Source organism: Hemiscyllium ocellatum, chromosome 5 (genome assembly GCF_020745735.1).
Source record: "Hemiscyllium ocellatum isolate sHemOce1 chromosome 5, sHemOce1.pat.X.cur, whole genome shotgun sequence".
Taxonomy (NCBI): Eukaryota; Metazoa; Chordata; class Chondrichthyes; order Orectolobiformes; family Hemiscylliidae; genus Hemiscyllium; species Hemiscyllium ocellatum.
In genome coordinates, this window is record NC_083405.1 from 59,266,047 (window position 1) to 59,291,511 (window position 25,465).

At 39.9% G+C, this 25,465-nt stretch overlaps 1 protein-coding gene across 1 annotated transcript in view; it reads right to left on the reverse strand.

Annotated features, from left to right (window-relative positions):
* Positions 1–1,710: 1,710 nt before the first annotated feature.
* The window catches only part of gabbr2 (gamma-aminobutyric acid (GABA) B receptor, 2), a 419,830-nt gene continuing 396,075 nt past the window's right edge, over positions 1,711–25,465 (reverse strand). The window contains exons 13-18 of the mRNA XM_060825690.1: positions 20,952–21,062; positions 20,130–20,354; positions 17,983–18,165; positions 15,491–15,620; positions 4,371–4,491; positions 1,711–2,287 (exon numbers count right to left, since the gene is read on the reverse strand). Coding sequence (XP_060681673.1) covers positions 2,122–2,287; positions 4,371–4,491; positions 15,491–15,620; positions 17,983–18,165; positions 20,130–20,354; positions 20,952–21,062 — 936 coding nt within the window. The 3' untranslated portion in view covers positions 1,711–2,121. The remainder of the gene's footprint in view (positions 2,288–4,370; positions 4,492–15,490; positions 15,621–17,982; positions 18,166–20,129; positions 20,355–20,951; positions 21,063–25,465) is intronic.

Consider the following 25,465-nt stretch of genomic DNA (forward strand, 5'->3'; position numbering starts at 1 on the left):
GGGGAGTGCGAACCCAAGCTTCAATGGAGCCTTTTGAACACAGACAGAATCTAAGTTCTGATATACAACCATTGACAGCTATGGTAGCAATAAAGCACCAATCTCCCATTTAGATGCTTCTCTATACCAGTCAAGACAAGTGCCTACTATAGGTAGTCTATGAATGAGGCTGAAGCCCACACTTGTCAGTGACGTCAACTGGGCACTATCCTTCTTGAAGGAGGTGTAAGTAGCATCCTGTAGGGATCTAATTTAACTCCAAGCTGATTCATAGGAACAGGAGATGACACAGAGTTAGTTCACTGAGACAGACTTAGAAATTCATTACCAGAGCCAGATAGTTCCACAATCCTCAAAATTGCTGCAACTGCATGGTCTGTGAATTCAGCTCACTAAGGGACCCTAATGGAGTATACTTGTCATAGGCATTCGGATTCTTCATATTTGTATCCAGACAATTCAGCAAAATACTGCCCTAACAGGAAGGATAGTCCAAGCTGGACAAATCACTGGAAACTTATCACAGTTTTATGTTGGTAAACAATTGGAAGTTTAATGTCAACTTTGACAAAATACAGGTCCTACCTTATTTAAAAAAAAGGAGTCCAGCTACACATTTGGAGGTCCCTAAACCTTTGCTGTTACTCACCTGCTTTGAAATTCTATGGGTGTAAGGAAATGGGGTGAGACCCTAGAGGCACCAAATGTGTGCTGTATATCAGACAAACAGAAGCTACTTATGAGAACATATCTGACTCAATCGGAGATTGTCAAGCAGAATGGCAGGTTTTTGAATATTGCAGCCACCTGTCAGCTGATGATAAACAAAGGTCACAAGTTATGCTAAAACTCAACTTGCAGTCATTATATTTTTCTCATTACATCTTGTATTTTAGCTTCAAAGCAAATTTTTGTTTCATTTTTTGATACTACCCAAATGTATTACAATAACATAATAATTTCTTCTTTGCTTGGGTACAGCAGATTGGCTGCTGATGCCAATTGAGGGGAAAATGGTGAAAACATTTTGTTCACATGTGACAGCCCTTCAATTAGTCCTATGTAGTATTTTGAACAAGGATATAACGAATATGTACATAGAGTGAGATAGTTAAACAAGAATGCAGGGAGGCATATAGGAAGACAGAGAGGAGAGTGACATACATCTGTTTATCTTTCACTTTCTGTTCTTGAACTAAGAAAACACACCATTTGTTTGCTCTCTTCTGTTCAATCAGGAACTGACTGAATCTACATGTCCAGCAGTAATACTCAGGTTTTGATTTTGATAAGCACACTCTAGTTTCACTCTGTAGTATTAGAAATATACTCCAAACCAGAAATCATCAAATCATCAAATCATCTTGTGAGCAAGATATAACAAATCTTATCAGAACAAAGGCTTAGGACACAAGCAAGTTGTATTATTTTTAACTGGCAAACTTCATATTTATCAAAATGGTAAGAAAACCATTTCTACACCATTCTTTATACTGTCCACTTACCATGTTCAAAGACCCCTGCAACTTAACAGAATGTATCTTCGAAAATCAGGCTTATGTTTTTACAATAGAGATATATTTCTCTAGTGGACGTACTTATGAAAAAGTTTTATTCTCCATATCAACATTTGCCTGGGGATTTAGTCCAAGATGTTTCATTTGTCTGTTCAGGTGCAGAAATAGTGACAATATTTGCTTTTATGCTACAATTAAAATTTATATGCTGGATTTCGTTTAATGTGTGAACCATTATTAAATATCAAATTTTGCATAGCAATTCAAATTTCTCACCTTGTGATTGTGACATTAAAAAAAAACATTGTGCAGTTTTGATAAACCTTCAGTCCCTGCTTCCTTAAGAAAACCTGTCATTCTTTTTGGGAAGGAAACATACATCCAGTTTATGCAGAAACAAAAACTTCACAGATAAGGCTACAGGTCAGATTCAGGACATCTCCCCAAGACCACACAAACTGGCTCAGGAACTCAGTAGTGTCTGTTTCAAATGCCTATTCCTCTGTGGTAGGGAGAGCGTGCGGTGTGTACGTAGCAAAGAACTAGGTGGAGTACACAGTCCAAACACTGAGTGCCCTTCAGTTCAGGCTACGAAACCTCTTCTTTACAGGCCGGAAACCATGACTCGAAATGATGGCTGCACATGTCTGTGCCGAGGGCTGGCATTAGGACTAACACATGGACTGGCACAACTAGCATCAACTCCACCTATTGATGGCAGGTACGCATGATGAAGAATGGGTAGTTGCAAAGATAGTCTGCGCTGTATACTGCAAAAGAGAATAAGAAGTTACTAATCATTATTTATCAAATATATGCTATAATTTAGTATGTGTAAGATCATTAACTATAAAGTTAAAACCTGTTTGATACAATTTCTATTAAGCCATTGATGGTGAAACTTGCCAGCTTGATCTTCTTCAATTACTATCTGCAGACATAGATCATCAATAACAGCAGAGGTAAAATTTGTGTTCGCAGCCAGCATTAGTGCATATGTGCATGTTCCCACTATTATAGGGATGATATCCTTTTCTCTTTTTCATTGAATTTATTTTCATTTTCCATTTGTTCTAATAACATTCTTCCCCTTTACTGCTACTTTAAATTGTTATCTATTTTGCCAGTGGAGTGAAGTCACCTTTATTAATTATATTCTTGGTCACTCAGGTAAAATGCTACCTTTTCACTTTGGAACAGAGCATTATTTAATTTGGGAATTATGGGAAAGTTGTGCACAAGTCACTTAAAATGCATTCTGAATATTTTTGGGCTGGCAGGAACTGAAAGTTCTTGGCAGGAATTCAGCTTCCATGCAAAATTAGTGTTGGGGTGGCTGAATCCTGAGTTGTGTTGAGATCATGTTATCATTCTGGGTTTAGGCTTCCCTGAAACATTGGTGGGAAACTAGTCAGCTCCTGTGCTGAACCCCACCGCCCTATGGCCGACCACTTCAACTCCCCCTCCCACTCTGCCAAGGACATGCAAGTCCTGGGCCTCCTCCACCACCAACTTCCAGCCATCCGGCGCCTAGAGGAAGAACATTTCATTTTCAACCTTGGGACCCTGCAACCACACGGGATCAATGTTGATTTCACCAGTTTCCTGATCTCTCCTCCCTTCACTTTATCACCTCCCTCTTGAATTGTCCTACGGGTCCATCTTCCTTCCCACCTATCTGCTCCACCCTCCACTCCAACCTAATACCATCATCCCCCACCTTCATCTACCTTTTGCATTCCCAGTTACTTTCCCCCCCAGTCCCACATTCCTGATGAAGAGCTTATGCTCGAAACGTCAACTCTCCTGCTCCTCAGATAATGCCTGACCAGCTAGTGCTTTTCCAGCACCACACTTTTTGACTCTGAATCGACTGTCAGGTGATTGAGCACAGATCGGCACCACAGCAAAGCTTTTCTCGAGCCACGAAGAGCATTCTCACTTATTGCAGCCTCATACAAATTCTCTCATAACAAAATTAGGTTGGACATCCCTGAGATATTCTTGGACTTTAGTCCTCTAGCCCCTAAAAATGTTTCAGCAGAGATGCTATTAATATCCTTTCCTGAATGCCCTTTCTATCCATAACACTGCTTGGGCTAATGTTGTAAGGAGTGTCAAATTGATTATAAAATAATTTTATTCTTATCTTATGATACACATTGAAGTGTATACAGTGATGGAAACCTTCTACCAATGCTACTTAATTAAAGTGTATGTGTTAGCATTCAGCAACTCCAAAGTAGGGTTATCAAAAATAACTATTTCTCCTTAGTGTGACGCTGCTGCAGCATATGAACCAGGGTATACTGAAGAATCTTAAGGTGAACCCACAAAGATTGCTGTCTTTGCCTGTCACAGTGGCAGAAAGAAAGGCTGGTCCAATAGGAGATTTCAAGGTCATCAGTATGCAGATCATCTAGTGGATGTCATTGAAATGGAACAGTTCCTTAATGTTACTGAAGCTGATAGCTCTGCTAAAGAACGTGAGGCTTTGATCTATTTCTTTGTCTGGAGAATTAGGTAATAATATTTAATTGTCAAACCATCTTTGTATAGCTATTTGAGTTCCTGTCAAGGTGCAAAGATGTAGAAAAAGGCTTCACTGGTGATTTAGTCAGCAATTAAATAGCGCCACTGCTATTCATTGTTCTGAGCTAAATGTCACAGCATTGAGATATAGTTGTAGTTGAGGACAAATAGCTAAATGTATCATATGAGCAAATGATAAGCCAAATTACTTGAAAATTAGCAGAAGATGTCTTTTGGGAGAGTCTTGATTTTAACATTAAAAACAATAATGATGGGGAAATTGCTTCTGAATGTTGATGATATGCATGTTACATTACGTACTGTTCTGGAGAGTTGATATCTTCTATGACATCTTTGTTTGTTCTGGAAGGCTCCAGTGTGGTACCCCAAGGCACCTGTGACCGCGAATCATGCTGGTTTTTCATTAGAGGCTTGTCACTATCTATAAAGGAATGTGATAATGTGAATTTTGCGCTCTGCAGGACTCCATCCTCACATGATTACTCAATGCAAATCATTAAAAAAACTCACCATCAGCGAAATTAAAAGATAGAATGACAGTATGCATGTACTAGATCTTTGGAAGAGTAGACAATTAGTCCTACTCCCTTGCTCTGATCCTAAGCCCTGCATATTTTTCCATTTCAAGGATTCATCCAAGTATTTTCTCAAAGTCATTGGTGAGTTCATTTCCACTAGCTTTTCAGGTAGCCTATGCTGGAACATAACAACTTGTTGTGTGAACAGCTTTATCTTCATGTTGGAACAAATTATTGCACATGCTTGAATCTGTACCGAAAGCAATAAATTCTGGAGATCACAGCAGGTCAGGCAACATCCATGGAGAGACAGCAGGCAAATGCTTCAAGTCTTGATGATTCTTCATCAGAGCCGATGCTTGCTTTCTCTCCATGGCTGCTGCCTGATCGGCTGTGATCTCCAGTATTTGTTGTTTTTCTTATGTCACTTGTGATTGTTTTGCTAATTATTTTAAATTTGTACCCTTTGCTTATCAAGAATCTTTCTGTCCCTTGAATCAGTTTACCTTGATTTACATTATCAAAACTTTTCCTGATTTTGAACACCACCAAACCTCCATTTAACTTCTTCTGCTCAAAGAACAACATCTATTTTTCTATGTAACCCAAAGACTCTGTACCCATCTATTAAATCTCCTTCTGCAGCTTTGTTAAGTCCTTGGTGTCATTTCTCATGTACAGCGTCCAGAATAAACCTGTCGAGGAGCTGTCAATGACCATGTCCAGAATAACCCACAATACTCCAGCTGAGGTTAAACCACATTCTGTCAAGGTATAGTTTATTTATCGTCCTTTTGTACTCTGACTCTGTTTATAGATCCAAGGATGTGTAATGCCTTTTTAACTCTCTCTCAACTTCTCTTGCTGCCTCCAAAGATTTCTACACTCATACTTCAAAGCAATGTTTCCTTCAATTTCCTCTTTTACATGTGTGGCCATTTTATTTTCTGCTTGATGGTCTCTTTAAACCCGCACATATTAAAGAGAACACTGCTTGTGCTTGGCATTTTGCTCACTCCACAGCACATCACTCATTGCTGCATATGTCACTATAGTACCCGTTTGTGTGTCCCTATTAAAATTGTACTGCTTCATTTATACTGCTTCATTCATTCCACTGACCAAAATGAATCATTTCACACTTTTGAATTTCAACTATCATGAATCTAGCCTATTTTACCTATGCCTTTGAAAGGTCTGTTACTATCGTGATTCCTTACAGTATGGAAACAGGCCTTTGGCCCAACAAGTCCACACCGACCCTCTGAAGGGCAACCCATCCAGATCCATTCCCCTACACCTAACACTATGGGCAATTTAGCATGGCCAATTCACCTAACCTGCACATTTTTGGGCTGTGGGAGGAAACCGACACAGACACGGGAAGAATGTGCAAACTCCATACAGACAGTTGCCTGAGGCGGGAATTGAACCCGGGTCTCTGGCGCTGTAAGGCAGCAGTGCTAACCAAAGTGCCACCATGCCACCCATTTCTGAGTTTTACGTCAACTGCAAACTCTGAAATTATGCTTTGCATCCCGAAGTCTAGTCCAAACAAAAAGAGCTGTAGTCACAGTACCAGTTGCTGGGGCCACCTGTATACACTGTCCTCCAGTCTGAAAAACAGTTCACCACAACTGTTTACTTTCTGTCCTTTTAACTACTCATTTAACTTATTCTTTAATGCCACGTGCTTGCTTAACAAGTCTATTATGTAGTACTTTAGCAAATGCCTTTTGAAATACCATGTCCCATACGTTATGTTTTTTATTAATCCTCTGCATTATGTCATCAAATAATTCAAATCAGGCTAGTCAAGCATGATTTGCATTTTTAAAAATCTGAACTAGCTGTCATTTATCTGCATATTTTTCAAAGTACTTATTAATTTTTTGATGGATGATGTCTACACCACTGGCATTTGGCTGACTGGCCAGATGCTGCTGGAAATCTGCCTCTCTGCTTTTTTTCAAAAGGACTACATCACCAGACTTGTTTCAGTCAACAATCCTGTAGTTGAGTTCAAGTATTAAAGAATCGGATGCACTGTCTTTGTGTACACTTGGAAGGTACTTTGCAAAATTGTGCATTCCCGGCACACAAAGTTTATTCCCAATAACTCTAATGGAACGGGTGCAATTTTGCAAGATGTACTCTTGAAGTTATTTTTATGCACTCATGACATGTGGGCATTGCTATCTGCACCATCCCTAATCATTCTTGTGGCGTTGATGTTGAGCTGTTTTCTTGAACTGCTGCAGTCTATGTGCTGTAGCTGAACCGTAATGCCATTTGGGTTCTGACCCTACAACACTGAAGGGACAATGATACATTTTCCAAGTCAAGATGATTTTGGACCATGTGCAGGCAGATGGGATGAGTTTAGAATAGCTTCATAGTCAGAACAGACATGGTGGTCCTAAGGGCCTGTACCTGTGCTATGTTCTGTGATAATTGGCTTGGAGGGGAACTTGCCGGTAATGGTGTTCCCCTTGTCATTCCAGATGCAAATGCTTGAGAGTTTGGAAGGTGCTGTCTAAGGCCTTTTAGTAAATTTCTGTGGGATGCCCTGTCGATACTGCATACTGCTGATACTGAGTGTCAGTGGTGGAGGGAGTAGATGTGGTGACAATCAAATTGCTGTTTTGTCCTTGATAGTGTTGTTGGAGCTGCATCCATCCACACAACTGGAGAGTATTCCATCACACTCCTAACCTGTACCTTGAAAATAATAAAGAGCCTTTGAATTTAAATTCCATTAGTTACAGGGTGAACAAATGTCCTCAGAGTATTAGCTTCTAGGTTAATGATCCAGTGACATTGCCACTATCCACTGCCTCCCCTTGAATGCAGCCATCTTGAATCTTTATTTTGGTGTAGGTTTGCTCGCTAAGCTGAAAGGTTCATTTCCAGACATTTCTTTACCTTACTAGGTAACATCCTCATGCAAAGCAATGCTGAAAATTCCTGCTTTCTATTTATATGTTTGGGTTTCTTTCAGTTGGTGATGTCATTTCCTGTGGTGCTGTTATTTCTGTGTGAAGTCACTTCCTGTTCCTTTTCTCAGGGGGGTGGTAGAGGGGTCTAACTCGATGTGTTTGTTGATAGAGTTCCGGTTGGAATTCCATGCTTTTACGAATTCTCATGCATGTCTTTGTTTGGCTTGACCTAGGATGGATGTATTGTCCCAATCGATACTCACTAGTATCCTCATATGCGGATGAGGAAGGACATGGCATGGCATTCCAACCGGAACTCTATCAACAAACACATCGAGTTAGACCCCATCTACAACCCCCTGAGAAAAGGAACAGGAAGTGACTTCACCACAGAGAATGACATCACCAACCCAAAGAAACCCAAACATATAAATAGAAAGCAGGAATTTTCAGCATTGCTTCGCACGAGGTCCACTAAAGATGTTACCAAATAAGCAAGCAAACCTACATCCAAAACCTCAACCTAAGCTACAAATCTTCTCAAAACTCAGTAAAATCTTCATCTTATTTAAACAACATGGATTAATCAGTTGGTTAAAGTCCAAGCAGTTGAGCTATAAGGAGCCTGAAGATATTAGGTTCCAGTTTCATTTGGTTGATCTCAGTTAAAGTTCTAATAATGAGAAATGTTATGGTATCCATTAGTTCTTTGACAGTGTGGGCCGCAGTCTGGCTCAGGTTCATTTTCACACCCAATGGTCTTGTTGTGATGCCACTGACAGTTCAATAATAATTCCTGCATTTGTGTGAGGATTGAAAGTAATCACTGGTGTGCCCATTTTATGGCTGTTAAATTGCTGCCTTGAGGGCCAATTTTAAGAACCATCATTCCAAATGTTCAGACTTCCAAAAAGTATCCAACCTGACACTGAATTGTTTATCATTATGGTCATCCTTTGGGTTCCTCAAGTTGATATTAGCCCCCTTAAATATAACTGTTAACCAGACTCTGAGTTACATATGAACTACAAATAGCAATATTTAAATTTCTTTAAAAGGCACAGATACACATTTGGATCAAAGTAATGTTTCTGTCTGTTTGAAAACAGCACATACTTTGATGTATCACGAGCAACATTAAAAATGTCTACTAGTAAAAAAGTGAACTTAAAAGTAATTTCCATTCTCCCAAAGAACATGATCATCTGAATTAATATCAATCGTGCATGCAAGCATCTCTCATGATGTGGAGGTGCCTGTGTTGGACTGGGCTGGACGAGGTCAGAAGTCATAAGCTATAATCAACAGGTTTATTTGAAATCACAAGCTTTCAGAGCGCTGCTCCTTCATCAGGTGAAGAGCAAGTATTTCTCACGGTAGTGGTCTTAAAGATTACATTTACCTAAAATTAGTTATTTCTTAGAATAAAAGATACTTGATTTTCATTCAATCATTCAGGCATTGCTAGCTAAGCCAACATTTATTGTCCATCTCTAATTATCTAGAGAAGGTGGCGATGAGCTGCCTTCCTGCATCATTATAATCCTTGGGGTGGAGAAACATGCCGGTGATGTGATGGAGTGTTCTACTACTGTAAAAGTTTCATGCTTGTTATTCATATATTAACTCTGTAACAATATCTATGATTATGAGAAATAAACAATGAGTGCACACTATATCATCCTGCTGCTTATGTCGAAACTGTTCAGAATGTGTGAATGGGCATTGATGGCACCCAACACACGGGATAGACCAACAATCTGACAATCATACTGCTCACGGAACTAATTTGGAGCTGTAAACAAGAAAATGAGCTCAGTTCTCGCACGGATAACTTAAACAAACTAATGTTGTCAAATAACTGCTGAATAGTTTTAGAATGAGTTCATTTCAGCAGGGTGAGGAATGAGATGCTGATTTACTGGCACTGAATTAATGAATATGAGCTGGAATAAATAGTTAGGAAGCTTCTCAATAAGTTACAGTCAAAACTGTGAAGCATTACAGAAGTCGTGCTTGGGTGGCACGGTGGCACAGTGGTTAGCACTGTTACCTCACAGTGCCAGAGACCCGGGTTCAATTCCTGCCTCAGGCAACTGTCAGTGTGGAGTTAGCACACTCTCTGAGTGGGTTTGCTCCGGTTTCCTCCCACCGTCCAAAAATGTGCAGGTTAGGTGAATTGGCCATGCTGAATTGCTCGTAGTGTTAGGTATAGGGAAATGAGTCTGAGTGGGTTGCTCTTCGGAGGGTCGGTGTGGACTTGTTAGGCCGAAGAGCCTGTTTCCACACTGCAAGTAATCTAATCTAATGAGAAAAATGAATTTGAAGATTTTAATACTAGGAATTTTCAGTTGAAGTTTCGCAAAGTGTCTACTGATCTTCAAAATTAAACACAATATCAGTTGATCAGAATAATTCCAAGGAAATTCCTAGCAGAATTCTTTTGTTAATAATAAAACCAAACAGTTTATAACAAGCTTTGTGCTTTTTTTTCATAACTGCCTCTCTTTATGCAGAATGGTTTATATCCAAGGTAATTACATTTCCAATACCAGAGGGGTCGCAAGGCTTACCTCTCAGTTTAAAACTATTGATATTAATACAGAAATGAGAAAGGAATAGGGCATGCAAAGCGATAGCTGGTCACAGAAGGAGAACTTTATCAGAAGGGCAGGAATTTCCTATCTGTATTGCACATGAACAGGTGTAACACAGACATGTAAGGTATGATGTACCCCGATTAAAGGACTAATTATCTAATGGAATACAGAAGACAGAATTCATGGAATCCCTACAATATAGAAACAGACCAATGAGTCCAACAAGTCCACACCAATTCTCCCACCCAGACTAATCTTATCCCTGCAACCCTCCATTTCCCATGGTTAGTCCCCCTCACCTACACATCCCTGGAAACAATGGGCAATTTAGCATGGACAATCCACCTAACCTGCACATCTTTAGACTGTGGGAAGAAACTGGAGCATCCAGAGGGAAACCTCACAGACACAAAATGTGCAAACTCTACACAGACAGTTGCCTGAGGTTAGAATTGAACCTAAATCCCTCGTGCTGTGAGGCAGCAGTGCTAACCATTGAGCCACCGTGCCATCGAGATTAGAAAATTGTCACTTTAAAAAGATGATTTTGTCCTGGTTTTCTCCAAGAGATGTAATGAAAGCAGATGTGATAAAGAGTCTAGGAATGGTCTAGTTCAACAATGGAAGGGGAGTAGCCATTTCTCCCAGTTCAGGTTTTTTCTAGTTTGTTTAAGCTGTAGCAGATACAAGATATGTGAGTCCAGGGAAGTTTAGTAAAGAACTCCTCTGAGCTTCTTCTGAAATTGCTCTCTGGATGTTGTTCCCTCCTGCCTATAAGAATCTGTGCTTGAATTTACCTTTTTGCCAAGCAGTGTGTTTATGGGATGTTACTGCATTGGAGCAGTGAATTATAATAGTCATAGTATTAGATCGGTTAATTTTTCCAAAGTTGTGTTCTTCTAAATTTGGTTCCTTTCGTTCATGTTTCAAATGTAGTGCTTAAATAAATTCTGATTTGCTTAAAGCCAAGTGGTTTGACCAGTTGCATCTCGACTGGAATATCCGCTTGACATCTGCTTTTAAAATAAGAAAAAAATCAGAGTCTAGGCTACCATCTTAAAGTATTTGGAGGGAGTCTGGTCTGGCCCATAACAAGATAGTTATTTGCAAACAGACAATCAAGGTAGCTGAAAGGAGCCGCAGGCTGAGCCCACATTCTCCTTTGATAATATGTTGACAGAAGAAAGGGTCAGGCTTTTCTGTGACATCAAGTTTACAAAGAGGGGAGTTGTGAGAGGCCAGAGCAGTGGGACAGTTAAGTCCACAGGTAATGAAGAAATAAAGGCGAATTTTACCAGCAGATGAGTTGAGACAGCAGCAAAGTTGACTACTGTTACAGTGGGAGAAATAAGTGAGCCCAGTAACGGAACAAATATTATTTTGGAAACTCGCCAAGGAAAGAACTACTTTAACCAGTTAAAGGGCAACACCACTTCTCAGTAAGATGGCAGGAATACCCAACTTGGCTGCTGTCACCACTCATCTGTTGCTGAAACCTGCGTTTATTTCTTTATTACCTGATGCATTAGTCTATCTCCTGCTGGTAGAAAGGAAGGGATCATCTGTGGAAAGCAGGCGTAGGAGGCCCTATGATGTAGGCTGATGAGAGGGAAGCAGCAGAGGTAATTAGTCAGTGAAAATCAGTCAGAAAAACCTTCTTCACCACAAAAACCACATGTTTAAAGAGGTTCAGTGAGCTCACAGTATGAGCCAAAGTATGTCCAGGCTCTGCTGTCAATATACATCCTCATTATGAAAACTTTCAGCTTCAAAGAGAAACTTTTCAGAACATGGAACCACGTTATTTATTTAATGTTACCTTCTGAAATGACTTCACCACAAAAAGTTTTCTGGTCATCTTTGAGGGCACCTCTTTTCAGAATAAGACCCCCTTCACTTATCATCATGACAAGCATAATTTCATATGCGACCAATGTCCATGACACCCACAGACTTGTAAAGTCAATGGTTTTCCATTCATAAGTAAGGCAGCTAATATGGCACAGCGTTAAGTGAAGGGAAGACTAACATTGTATAAAACTCAAGATTACAGGAAGAAGAGATGTTAAAAAAATAATGGTCAGATGGACAGAGATTCTGGAGGAGAGGGGAGGCTGGGAAGAGGGCATTGATAAAACCTAATCAAGGATTATCATGTGTAGTTCCACCTTATGCATCGGTATTCAGCAATGTCCTTTCACTCATCCACTGATTGAAGGGCAAATGTCACAGTTTACAAAGCTAAACAGAATGTCAAAGCCATCGCTGGAACACATATATTATATCCTTGTTGGCCTTACAGAACTCCAGGTACTCTGGGTGATCTAGAGTATTTCACTCAATCTAGACATCACACCTTGGAAAGATTATTCTGGCCTTGGGGAAGATGTAGTGCAGATGCATCAGAATGATGACAATGCTAAAGGCTAATTTTTAATGAGAGGTTTCTCATTTTTACGTAAATATAGGAGACTAAGCTGTTACCTAATTGACACACCGAAGATGATAAATAGACTTGATTTTGCAGAAAGAGAGCAATTTTATAATAGCTTCTCAAAATGAGGATGACACTTACTCTTGGTTAATATTCCTGCTACCGTGCAGGCCAACCTGTGTGAGGATGCACTGACTTTCCGTTCCAGAAACCACTGCTCTGCATGCACCTCAAAGGTCAACACAGCAGCAGAAAAACACTAGAGGGAACATAGCTCACAGCAAGAACCTGTGCATGGAGTCTTTTAACATAGGGAGGCTGTTACACTGTGGTTTTTGGGTGAGGAGCAAACTCTCCCTCTCTTATCACCTGCCACATGTGTATTGGATATATTTATGAACTGATCATCAACCAGTAAGGCCACAATATGAAGTTGGACATGAACATGGAGTTTCTGGCTCAGAGGGAGGAATGATAGTGCTGCACCACGAAACCATCCCAGAGAGAAATTATCTCCCGTGCAAGGGATGAGTCTAAACCAATGCAGTACAACCTTAAAATGGAGCTGGATCATTCAGAGAAAGCATCCTTCACACCAGCTGCAGATGTCCCAACGAGAAAGCTTTGGTGGCTAATTCAATTGAAAATTCCAAGAATGGGATTGATTGTTAGATAAAGTTACTAATAATTGTAGATTCAAGGTGGGAAAAGCAGTTCAGATACTGATCCACCCTGCTCTAACTGAATGACAGAAGAAGATCCAGGGCTGTTCTTAATGCTTTGTTGCTTGGATTATAGGAAGTAGCCAGCAACTTCAGTGACTGCTCATCATTTCCTGATCCATAGCTGCTGCCAGAGTCTCAACGTGAACCTGGAGTTTGTTTCTGCAAACAAAGCACACAGACAATCACGAGCAATTGTCCCAGTGAGTCACTGAGCACTAGGGATGAATTGGTAGCAGGGTTACACTGTCTTCTCCATTGATACACAGGTCTCAATGTGTAAAAGCTGATGCAGTTTTTAAAACCCAAATAAAAAGCTGCACATGTGCCTAGAACAAGTCGATGGCTGTGAAATATGTGCCTCTGCTAACCTCCAGAATGCTGAGGAAGATTGTTGCTAATCTACATTACTTGGAATCTTCCGAGGCCTTGAATGATGTGGGCTTTCATGAGAAAGTTTGGATAATCATGTGAGATCAGCAGTGAAGTGCTTCCAGCTGATGAGAGCACAAGTTCCAAGCAAGTATTGAGTGGTGAGACAGCCCTTATGAAGGGTCAAGAGCAAAATGTCGACTCGCTTGCTTCTTAGATGCTGCCTGACCTGCTGTGCTTTTTCCAACGCCGCGCTTTATCGACAATGAGATAGGAATCTCGCTACTGAGCAGTGACGGGCTTTCTTGCATGACTTAGTGTTTTTAGCATATATTAACATCCCCACTATTATGTCATGCCACCTCATTGTGGTTTCTCATTCTTAACCCAGCACATTAAACCTAGGCAGCAAGAATTCCCCATTCTGATAGGCAGCGTGGTAACTTGGCAAATCCAACTTGCCAGTTCACTTCGGGATTTCAGTCAATAGCAGTCAAAGCATCAGGACTGTTGCAAATGTGCACAACCTTCTGTTCAGCAGAATGTCCAGGTCCTAATCAGCAAAATGTGGTGTCAATTACCCTTTATCTGATGTGTTTGCAGCAAAGAAAACAGACCATGCTGACCAGGGTTTAGATTAGAGTGGTGCTGGAAAAGCACAGCAGGTCAGGCAGCATCCAAGGAGCAGGAAAATCGATGTTTCGGGCAAAAGCCACCAACTGTCCACTTCTAGTACTTGACTGATGCACAGTATTATGTTTGGGTCAATTTATAAATTATAAATAGACCATGAGCTGGGCCAGAAACAATTTATTACACTTCTTTACAGCTACACAGTCAGACCTAGACTGAGCCAAAGCTCCCACTCTGGATCACCTGACTCACTCTCTGGAAGGGGTAGCAAGCACCCTGAACTATATCCATAGCACACAGCTGGGCTTTAGAAATGGTACCAGTGGCAGGAATCTTGGTAGGTTCCAGGCAAGTCCAGTAGCTCTGCCTGTGATCAGCAGGCAATCAACAGGGCACCATGGGGGCAGGGTGCACAGGTAATGAGGCGAGTTTGGGAAGCTAGCCCAAGAAATGTCATTAGAGCTTCAAAAATATTCATCAAAATGCCTGTCAATTCATGATACGATTAAGCCTTATGATCTCAAACCTTCTTGATAATGATTAAAGATTTATAATTAAACCGATGGGAATATAGACTGTTTAACATGTTGGGAAAGTTAATTAATTTCCTATGTTAATACCTGTTGAGTTTTCCAAAACAAAAACTGGAAGGAAATGTATTTGAATATTTGGCTGAAGATAATTTAATTCTTTTCTTCGTACTGTCTTAATATTTTATTAGCTATTTCTTGTAAATCAGAGTAACAAGAACCTATGTAACCTCTACTTGTCCTGAACAGGTATCTTCATGTAATTCCTTCAGTAATAGAACACTATAAAACCTAGTCACCCAGAAAAATCTAATCTATTTGGCTTTGATATTTCTTCAGTCCCGTTTTCAGGATCACATTTTCCATTTACTGCATATCAGAGCACCAGAGCTACAGTACTGCCAAGAAAAACAATCTTTGTATTAGACTGCAATCTTTCAGGTAATCCATCCAAAGTTACATAAGTTGGTTTGGAAATTGTTAACTCCACAAAGGAGTCATTCAGGATATATGTACTAAAATATCGTAATTTGCAGCAAAGATAATTTAAATTAATGCCTATAATTTGCTGCAATACATCAAAACTCATTAAACAATGTCAAAAGCGTACCGCTGTGTCTCCTTTGAAGTGTTGCTAAATTTGCTAAGGGTATGGCAGACAGATGCTCCTACCTTTTCCATCTGTGAAGTTCTGTATGCTCAGAATGTTATTGAGTTCTTGAATATGGTTTTGCTTAATGTACTGTGTCTTTTCGGGCGTGTCCTGTAACTGCATGGTAACCTCCTCCAGCTCTTTGTCAAGCTGTAAAGGGAAATGTGCACCTTCAATGAACACAGTTTATATTCAATTATGCCAATGCGAGTTGTGACCTTTTCTAAACTAAAAGCGAACAGAAATTTCTAAGCATCAGTCACCTCAAGGAATTTAACTGCAATTTGTGCTGTCTCTAAATTGTAGATAAGAGTTGTAATTTTCCCTTTTCTAGAGTTTCCCACAGATTCATGAATTCTAAACATGGGTCTCATAGAACATTACAGTGCAGTACAGGCCCTTACATGATTCCATTCTTGTTCATATGCCCATCTAATGACCATTTAAATGTCCCTACAGTTAGCAAGTCTACAACTATTGTAGGCAATACATTCCATGCCCCACTACTCTCTGAATAAAGAAACTATCTCTGACATCTGACCTGTATCTATCACCCATCAATTTGAAGCTATGTCCCCTTGTGCTAGCCATCACCATCATAGGAAAAAGGCACTGTCCACCCTATCTAACCCTCTGATTATTGTATATGTCTCAATTGAGTTATCTGTCAACCTTCTTCTCTCTAACGAAAACAGCCTCAGGTCCCTCAACCCTTCCTCATAAGACTTTCCCTCCATACCAGGTAACAGCCCAGTAAATCTTCTCTGAACCCAAAATAAGGTTTCAAGGTTGCAAGAGGGCACTGTCAAGCAAATCATGGTTCCCTTGCTCAACCACTTCCTCCCTGCCTGATAGGTACATACTTATCAAGGACACACAGTAGCTGTTCCTTGAATTGTGCCCATTCCCTGTGGTTTCCTTCTCCATCCCCATCCTATACATCCTAAATCTTGCCTAATCACATCATAATTGCCTTTCCTCCAGCTGTAACTCTTGCCCTGCAGTATATACCTATCCCTTTCCATCACTAAAGTAAACATAACCGAATTGTGGTCACTATCACCATAATGCTCACCTACCTCCAAATCTAACACCTGGTTGGGTTCATTACCCAGTTCCAAATCTAATGTGGCCTCACCCCTTGTTGGCCTATCTACATATTGTGTCAGAAAACCCTCCTGCATACAATGGACAAAAACCGACCCTTCTAAAGTACCTCAACTATAGTATTCCCAGTCAATATTTGGGAATTGAAGTCCCCCATAACCACTACCCTGTCACTCTCGCTCCTATTGAGGATCATCTTTGCTATCCTTTCCTCTAAATCTCGGGAACTATTTGGAGGCCTACAGAAAACTCCCAACAGGGTGACCTCCCCTTTCCTGTTTCTAATCTCAGTCCATATACCTCAGTGGATGAGTCCTCAAATGTCCTTTCTGCAATCGTAATACTGTCCTTGACTAACAATGTCACACCCCCACCACTTTTACCATCTTCACTGTTCTTACGGAAACATCTAAATCCCGGAACCTGCAACAACCATTCCTGCCCCTGCTTGATCCATGTCTCTGAAATGGCCATAACATCGAAATCCTAGGTACCAACCCATGCTGCAAGTTCACCCACCTTAGTCCGGATGTTCCCGGTGTTGAAATAGACACACTTCAAACCAACATTTTGCTTGTCAGTGACCTCTTGCGACCTTGAAACCTTATTTTGGACCCTCCCTCCTGCACCATCCCTGTAGCCATGTGTTCAACTCCTCTCTTTCTCTGTTCCTCGCCTTGCTAGCACATGGCACAGGCAACAAACCAGAGGTAACGACAGTGTTTGTTCTTGCTCTAAGCTTCCACACTAACTCCCTGAATTTCTGCCTTAAATCCCCATCTCTCTTCCTACCCATATCATCTTGTCCCATGGCATGATTGAATAGCCCAGTGGAAATTATATTGTCAGAGTCATTGGACAATCACCAGAAAAAAACAAATATATAAGAGCATATCCTGGCAAACATTCAGTGCCCAAAAAAGACTTGCCCTTGAGAAGTTGCCTTGGTTGCCATTAACATATATTAAAGGTAAAAGTATTAACTTTCTGACAGTTTTGAAATGGTAAATAACATCTCTCCTGATTTATCTTGATCAATAATCTGGATAACAGGAAGGAAAATAAGGAGAGAGAAGTATAGCAAACAAATTCAGAAACTGAAAACATTTCTTCCATTTGCTAAAAGATTCACTCATTTTCAGACTATGAAAATCCCCAGTTTGTAAATAAGAGCTATCTACTTGTCTAACGTAGTAACACAAAGCTAAGAAATTAATTCTGCTTGGCATCTGGGTAGCCATTGTCTGCTTTAATTTAGTTGGTAATCCTCAAATTTCCCTACATGCGTTTCAAAATAATTCTTCTTCTCAAGAATATTTACTGAAACTTCAGCTGTCTTTGTTTGAATTTGTTTGTGTGATCCTAAAAGAATATTGAGCGATAGGATTCAAAACAAACTCAGCACCTCTGTGATTTTCATTCGCAAGCGATGATTATCAGTCTGAAACCCCTCAAGTCGAGATGTATTTGCCTGGTTCACACTTGTTACAGAAGTTGATGTCTTGGAGTCTTCTTTCTTCTGATTCTGGGTGAATTGCAATCGCCTGTTCTGAGTGGCTGCATCTGGATTTGTTCGTAACGTAATCAGCTGTAGGAAGAGTTCCAAGGAAAGGTTACTTTGGTGCAACATACTAAGTCAAATGGCTTTTTTATAAAAAAAAATCTCTCTGGCTGTTCAGGAGGTTCTCTTGCCACAACTAGGTCTGGACTCAGTTACACCAGATCCCAACTTAGTGACAAGCTTTCTGGGGTGGAGCCTCTGGCTGCCCTTTTGAAGGCCATTGAGTAAAGGATGGAGGTCAGAGGTGCAGACCTTGGATCATGAGCCTTCACTGGGATTCACCTTATGGTCGGTTCAGATGTACTTGCTGATACGGATTTTAATGACAACTGTAGCTCTGTAAATGCTCACACTTCCTGGATGTACACACAACATGAATAACTTCTTATGAAAGTTATTTTCACCACACAGAATGGAAATGTTTTTTTATAAATGACTGCCTTCCAGGAGTGAACTTTTTGCATTGATCAAAACGATGAAACTTTAAAGTAATTTTGCCCTGAAATTTGTCAGTCCTGGTGCTCAGGTAATTTTGTGACTGACATTGGTGGCTTTCCAGAGGCAGAGCAGGTTCCTTAGTTAGTCTGTTGTGAATGGGTATCCGCAACAGACTTCCTGGGACTGCGGCACTTTGAATAAGTCTCTAATGACTTGAATAGCCAAGATGGCAGAGGGCTCATTCTGGTCCCATGAACTTTGGTTAGGTCAGGAACTAAAATGAAAAGATGTGGTCTTTTAGGCTCTGTACCTTTGTGTTCAGAAATTGGAGTCAATACTACTGTTACTCTGTGCAACTGTCATTTCTCATAATATCTGAGGGATAATAGCAAGATGGATATAAGTCCAGAATTTTTGTTCTGGAACCACACCTCACTTTCAGCTGATGTTTATATGTTATGGGTTTGTGACACACTGTTATAGGCAATTACTAACAGTGCTATATGTATTGATTCTGTTCCCTTATCCTTTTTTCTATCATGATCTTGTCTGTTTCAACTCTCCTCCAAACCTCTGGTACCAACTCATTTCACCTCTTCACCTGAATCTGGATGTGGAATATCTATGCTGACCTAGCCCAGTATTCACTTTAAACACTTAAGCTCTGAAATTCTGAGCTAACCTTAATCTCCTTTTGTAACAGCAATGCGAGATCAGTAGATACCCCAGGAAAATGGTTTCAAATATCATTTTCAGTCAGTTGTCTATTTTGCGCCATACCTTCCAGGCTGTCACCAAAGTTACAGTATGTTGTGACTGATTCTTAAGACAGAACCCTCCACTTCCATATTTCTTGCACCCTTTAAAGGCCTCTGCCTGTGACTCGGTTGGTCAAATCAATCATTCAAGGCTCAGTCCAGAGATTTGATTGCAAAATTTTAGTTGAAATGGTGCTGCACTGTCAGAAATAGCAAGTTTTAGATCAAAACTTAAACCAAAGGGCTCTCTTTTCTGTCTGGAGGGTTTAAAAGGTTCTACGTCTCTGCTGCAAAGAGCAAGAAATGCAATGTCTCCCTTGTAATAGGAGACAAGGTTGCATGCTTGGAAATTTGATTTTGGAGCCTTCTGTTTTATTTCTTTTGGTTTTATGTTGTCCTGTACTGTTGGTTTTGGTGAGAATCTAATTTCTCACTTTTGGATAAATGGCACTTGTTTCATAAGGAAGGTATCACCTGTCAGCCTGAAAGGGGATATACTCATGAGTGCAGCTTTGAATGTATTTGTCCATCTATTCAATGCTCTACCTAACTATCCATTCAAGTCTCTGTTATGTTCTGTTGATATTACATTTCACTACTGTCCATTAGATCGTGGGGTATTCCCAGTCAACACACCACCAATTTCCTGATTTACAAGGCCTACTATGTGAGGTTTCCTACCAACAAAAGATCAGCACTGAAATGTATTTGGGAGCTAAAAAAAAAACATCAATACCAAATCTTAATCAAGTATTATATTAATATTCTTTATTGATAACTTCTTATTCCACCAACCTTTGGCACAAAGACCAGGCAGAGAGTAATGGTGCTGCAGAAAATGATCACCAGAGCCACAATACAGAATTGAACATTTGGCTGATCTCGAGTTAGGAATGAAACAGCAGCTCCTATTATGCACATGATTCCCACATTGTAGACACTCATTCCGATGTACTTGCTGTCATTCAGAGCTGGAATGCTCACATTACGCGTTTCCCAAGCAAGAAAACATCCAAACAACTGAAAAAGAAAAGGAATATCAATTCAGTTAAAGTACTATTTGCAATATTTGTTAATAAATGCTAAACAAATGCTAAACTAATGATAAACTCATTACTCTTAGTGAGTGTGTGAATCAATTTAAAATTACCAGGAAAACACCTGTTAAATAATGGATGGGGGAAGGTGTTACATGATTACAGTAGGTGTGTATGCATTAAGAAGAAAACTTACAAAGAAAGGATATTTAATAATAGCGTTGAGGAAGCTCTTCTTTTGTACCTCGGGTCTTTCAATTTGTTACACTTGTCAATTATTTCCTTTGTGACAAAATATTTTTTTTTTAATGACCTAAGTAAAACAAATGAAGCAATCGAATATGTAGAAAAAAATTGAGCAGAACATTGAGCCCATACACCACTAGGTTGAACCTGACTAAACATTTTGAAAGGGAAACACAATCAGAAACTAAAACCTGGAGACTCTGGTACAATTTGACCAGATGGCTTTGGTCAATCATAACAGAGAAATCAAAAGAAAATTCAAAGTAGTACAATATGTAACAACACTGTGATTCACCCAAAAACTTCTCTGAAATAAAAACAGTGCAATTCCTACCATTAGAAGTCCTTTATAAGCATACACAATGCCCAGCCAAATACTCATGTGGGAATTTTCACAATGCTCCAGTAAAGGTTGGATTGCAAAATCTCTCCCAGCAGGATCCGGCTGCAAGAAAAACAAAATTATTATCAAATCACATCTAATTTAAATATTCCATATCCTGTCATTGACTGACAGGGAAAACATTGTCAGGATTGGGTAAAATATTACTAAGAGGAAAGTCTATGGTCACAAGGTGAAATTAGTATGTAAATTAGTGAGGTTACAAATTTTTTTGGGAATGGTTGTACAAAGTAAGATAATGACAATTATCATTCACTGTGGCTGTCATAGTCCTGATAATTACAGCAAGAAAAATCAATCAATAATGTAATGTGTATCGTCTATTGGACACTCTGCTTGAGGTGGTACCAAGCGGAAAGCAGGGTGATCAATGAGACAAATAAAAGCAAGAAGGACTTGGCTGGGATCTGCTTAAAAGACAGATTAAGGGAACAACCAACATCCAAAAAGAAATCCTTTGTATTCCATGAGATCTAACCTTGCTAATCATGAGGAACCTTGTCGAATGCCTTACTGAAGTCCATATAATCAGTCTTTGCCTTTCCAAATAACCTCAATTTCTCTAGTCATCCAGCGTTCCCTGCACCTACCACCCTTTCCTTTCACCCTAACAGCAATATACAATCTCTGGATTCTAGTTATCTCATTTTTGAAGGCTTCCCATTTTCCAGCTGTCCCTTTACCTGCGAACACCTGCCCCCAATCAGCGTTTGAAAGTTCTTGCCGAATACCATCAAATTAGTCTTCATCCAATTTAGAACTTCAGTTTTTAGACCCAGTCCATCCTTTTCCATCACTATTTTAAAACTAATAGAATTATGGTCGCTGGCCCCAAAGTACTCCCCACTGACACCTCAGTCAGCTGCCTTGCCTTATTTCCCAAGAGTAGGTCAAGTTTTGCACCTTCTCTAGTTGGAACATCCACATACTGAATCATGGACACACTTAACAAATTTGCTCTATCTAAGCCATAACACTATATCAGTCCCAATCTATGTTTGGAAAGTTAAAATCCCCTACCATAAATGAAATCTCCTTACATATTTGTATCTCAATTTCCCGCTGACTATTAGGGGGGTCTATAATACAATCCCCAAAAATTGGAGGTGTATTGGACAGCGGAGAAGATGACCTCAGAGTGCAATGGGATCTTGATCAGATAGTCCAATGGGCTGAGTGGCAGATGCAGTTAAATTTAGATAAATGGGAGGTGCTGCAGTTTGAAACAGCAAATCAGAGCATGACCTACACACTTAATGGTAAGGTCCTGGGCAGTAGTGCTGAGCAAAGAGACCTTGACGTGCAGTACATTGTTCCTTGCAAATGGGGTCACAGGTAGGTCAGATAGTGAAGAAGGCGTTTGGTATGTTTTCCTTTATTGGTCAGACCACTGACTAAAGGAGGTGGGAGCTCATGTTGTGGCTGAACAGGACATTGGTTAGGCCACATTGCGTGCAATTCTTGTCTCCTTCCTATCGGAAGGATGTTGTGAAACTTGAAAGCGTTCAGAAATAATTTACAAGAATATTGCCAGGAGTTGGAGAGTTTGAGCTACAGGGAGAGGCTGAATAGGCTGGGACTATTTTTCCTGGACCATCGGAGTCTGAGGGGTGACCTTATAGAGGTTTATAAAATCATAAGGAGCATGAATAGGGTAAATGGACAAAGGCTTTTCCCTGGGGTAGGCGAGTCCAGAACTAGAGGGCATAGGTTTAGGGTGAGAGGGGAAACATATAAAAGGGACCTAATGGGCAGCTTTTTCACACAGAGGGTGGTGCGTGTATGGAATGAGCTGCCAGAGGAAGTGGTGAAAGCTGCTAAGTTTACAGCATTTATAAGTCATCTGGATGAGTACATGAATACGAATGCTTTAGAGGGATATGGGCCAAGTGCTAGCAAATGGGACTAGATGAGGTTAGGATATCTGATTGGCATGGATGAATTAGACCAAAGGGTCTTTTTCCATGCTGTACATCTCTATGAATCTATGCCTCTCAGTGCAGCAGAAAAACAAGTTGCAAAGTAAAAGGAAAAAAATGGGAGCACAGATTATAGTCTGAGGTTGTTCAATTCATTGAGGAATCTGGCAAGCTAAATAGCAGAGTCCATAGTCAAATAAACAATCTGTTCCCAACACAAAAAAAAACAGTCTTCCAGCTACACATACACAGTTGCACTCATTCATTGGGAATCAATCCCTTTTCACAGCATTCCCCTGAAAAAGATAGTCTCTTTAATCTTGCATTAGAGCTGAATGCCCTTCCTGGCAAAAAAAAAACCAGGGAGCTATATTGAGTTCTCAAACTGTCCTTACGTTGCTCTGTATTAGTCCCACTCCCAACTATTACCCTGTGAAGAATTGATGCCAAAAAGAAGAGTTGCTGTTACTTGAACTTACTTCAAACTTCATTGGAACATTTGTCCCATGACTATACTCTTTGTCCCTTCACCACCAAAGCTTTTGTCATTTGAGCTCTCCTAGCTCTCACACTATCATACACCTTCCCTCTTGCTCTTATCCTCCTTTCCCTTCCACTTGCTTGAAATATATTATATTTTAAAGTTTTCCTAATTCTGATGGAAGATCAACATTCTCTTTGTAGAGGCTGCCTAATCTGCTGTGTACTTCTTCCAACACTTTCTGCTTTTCTTTCAGAAGTCAGTATTCACTGGAATTTGCTTTTGTAAATATGCAATTGTGAGTGTTAAATATATTTCATTCAAAAAGAAGGATTAAGGATTAATGCAAGACTTTAAAAACATAGTTTTGGTGATATCTAATGCAAGCACACTGCAACAGAAGGAGGCAGGGATTTGGAGCTTCAATCTATTCCCCAGTTTTATACAATTGTATAACTTCACTGACAATCCTGAGTTAACAGTTCTATTCATATATTGCTCATGCGAGGATTCCCAGTCTATAAAAAGACGATATGGCTGCATTGCAAATAATCATTGAGTGGAAATAATGTCTCATAAATCATTCATGGTACATTTTCAAGGAATGAAGACGATTTTTAACTTTACATTTAGAGAGCTGGGAGTAAGGTTGGGTTGATGAATTTCTGCAATTTCTTTCCAGATGTTAATGAACAATTTCCATATTGATTGAAAGTACTAGTATGCAAAGTAGTAGCATTCAAATCAACTAACACAAAAGTAACTGTTTAAATCCTGTATCAGGTAAGTGAATGAACTGCTAAGAACATAAGGCTAGCTATCTTACACTAACTTGAATTTACTGAGTGGAGTCATTGAACAAGGCTGGCCAGGTGGAGCTCATTGAATGTGAGGTCCCTGACTGGGGCTGCTATTCTGGGTCAATCAGGAAGCCCTGTTTGGCAGATGCAACGGGAGTCTCAGAGAGTTTCCTCACTCGAGGGACTGATTCCGAGCTGGTTGGCCACAGCCAGTGTACTGTGCACATGTAAATAAAGGCTGACTTGGTGGTGGGATACTGGCCTCTGTATAGTTATTTCATGAGATATAACCGCTACTCAATGCAAGGATTAAGAGCGCTCTTGAGAATCTTGGCAATTTATTTTTCTCCATTTTTGATGTTTAACAGAAAGAATCCAACCGAATTTCTCTTTTAAGTAAATGTTAATTACATGACAAAACGGGGCTCTGTCTTTGCATCCATATACACTTTCAAAGGATTCAATTAACCACTTTTAAATCACAATTACAGCATTATGTGTCGGCTGCCTGAACTTCACACTTCATTCTAGAATCATACCAATACTAGTGATATAATGTAACCTTTGATAGTGTAGCTTTAATGGTTAAATAAAGAAATGTTTTTATTGCATTTTTTTGAGATGAGGGACTCTAACAAAATGAATTCTTTTGGTTTATAACTATCATTATTAACATTACCTCTGCAGTGGTAGGGACAAAAAAACAGGAGTAGGCCTTTTAGCTCCTCAAATCTGTTCCATCATTCAATGAGATCAGGGCTGATGTGGCTTAACTCCATATACCTATCTCTGGTCCATATCTCTTAATACCTTTGCTTAACAAAAAAGTTATCGACTTCAGATTTAAAATTAACAACTGATCCAGCATCTACTGCCTTTGTGGAAGCCATATGCAAACATCTGCCATTCTTTATGTGTAGAAGTGCTTCCAAACATCCCTCCTGAATGCTCTGGCCCTAATTCTCAGGCTACGCCCCCAATTCCAGAATCCCTAACCTGAGGAAATAGTTTATCTTTATCTTTTTTTTTTCCGTTTATATCTTAGATTTTGATTATATCAATGGGCCTAATTTGTATAATCTCTCCTCATACTTTAAGCCCTGAAGTCCAGGTATCATTCTTGTAAGTCTACATTGCATTCCCTCCATAGCCAATATATCCCTCCTGAGATGTGGTGCTCAGATCTGCTCACAGTACTCCAAGTGGAGCCTAACCAGGGTTTGTGTAACTACAGCATCACTTCTG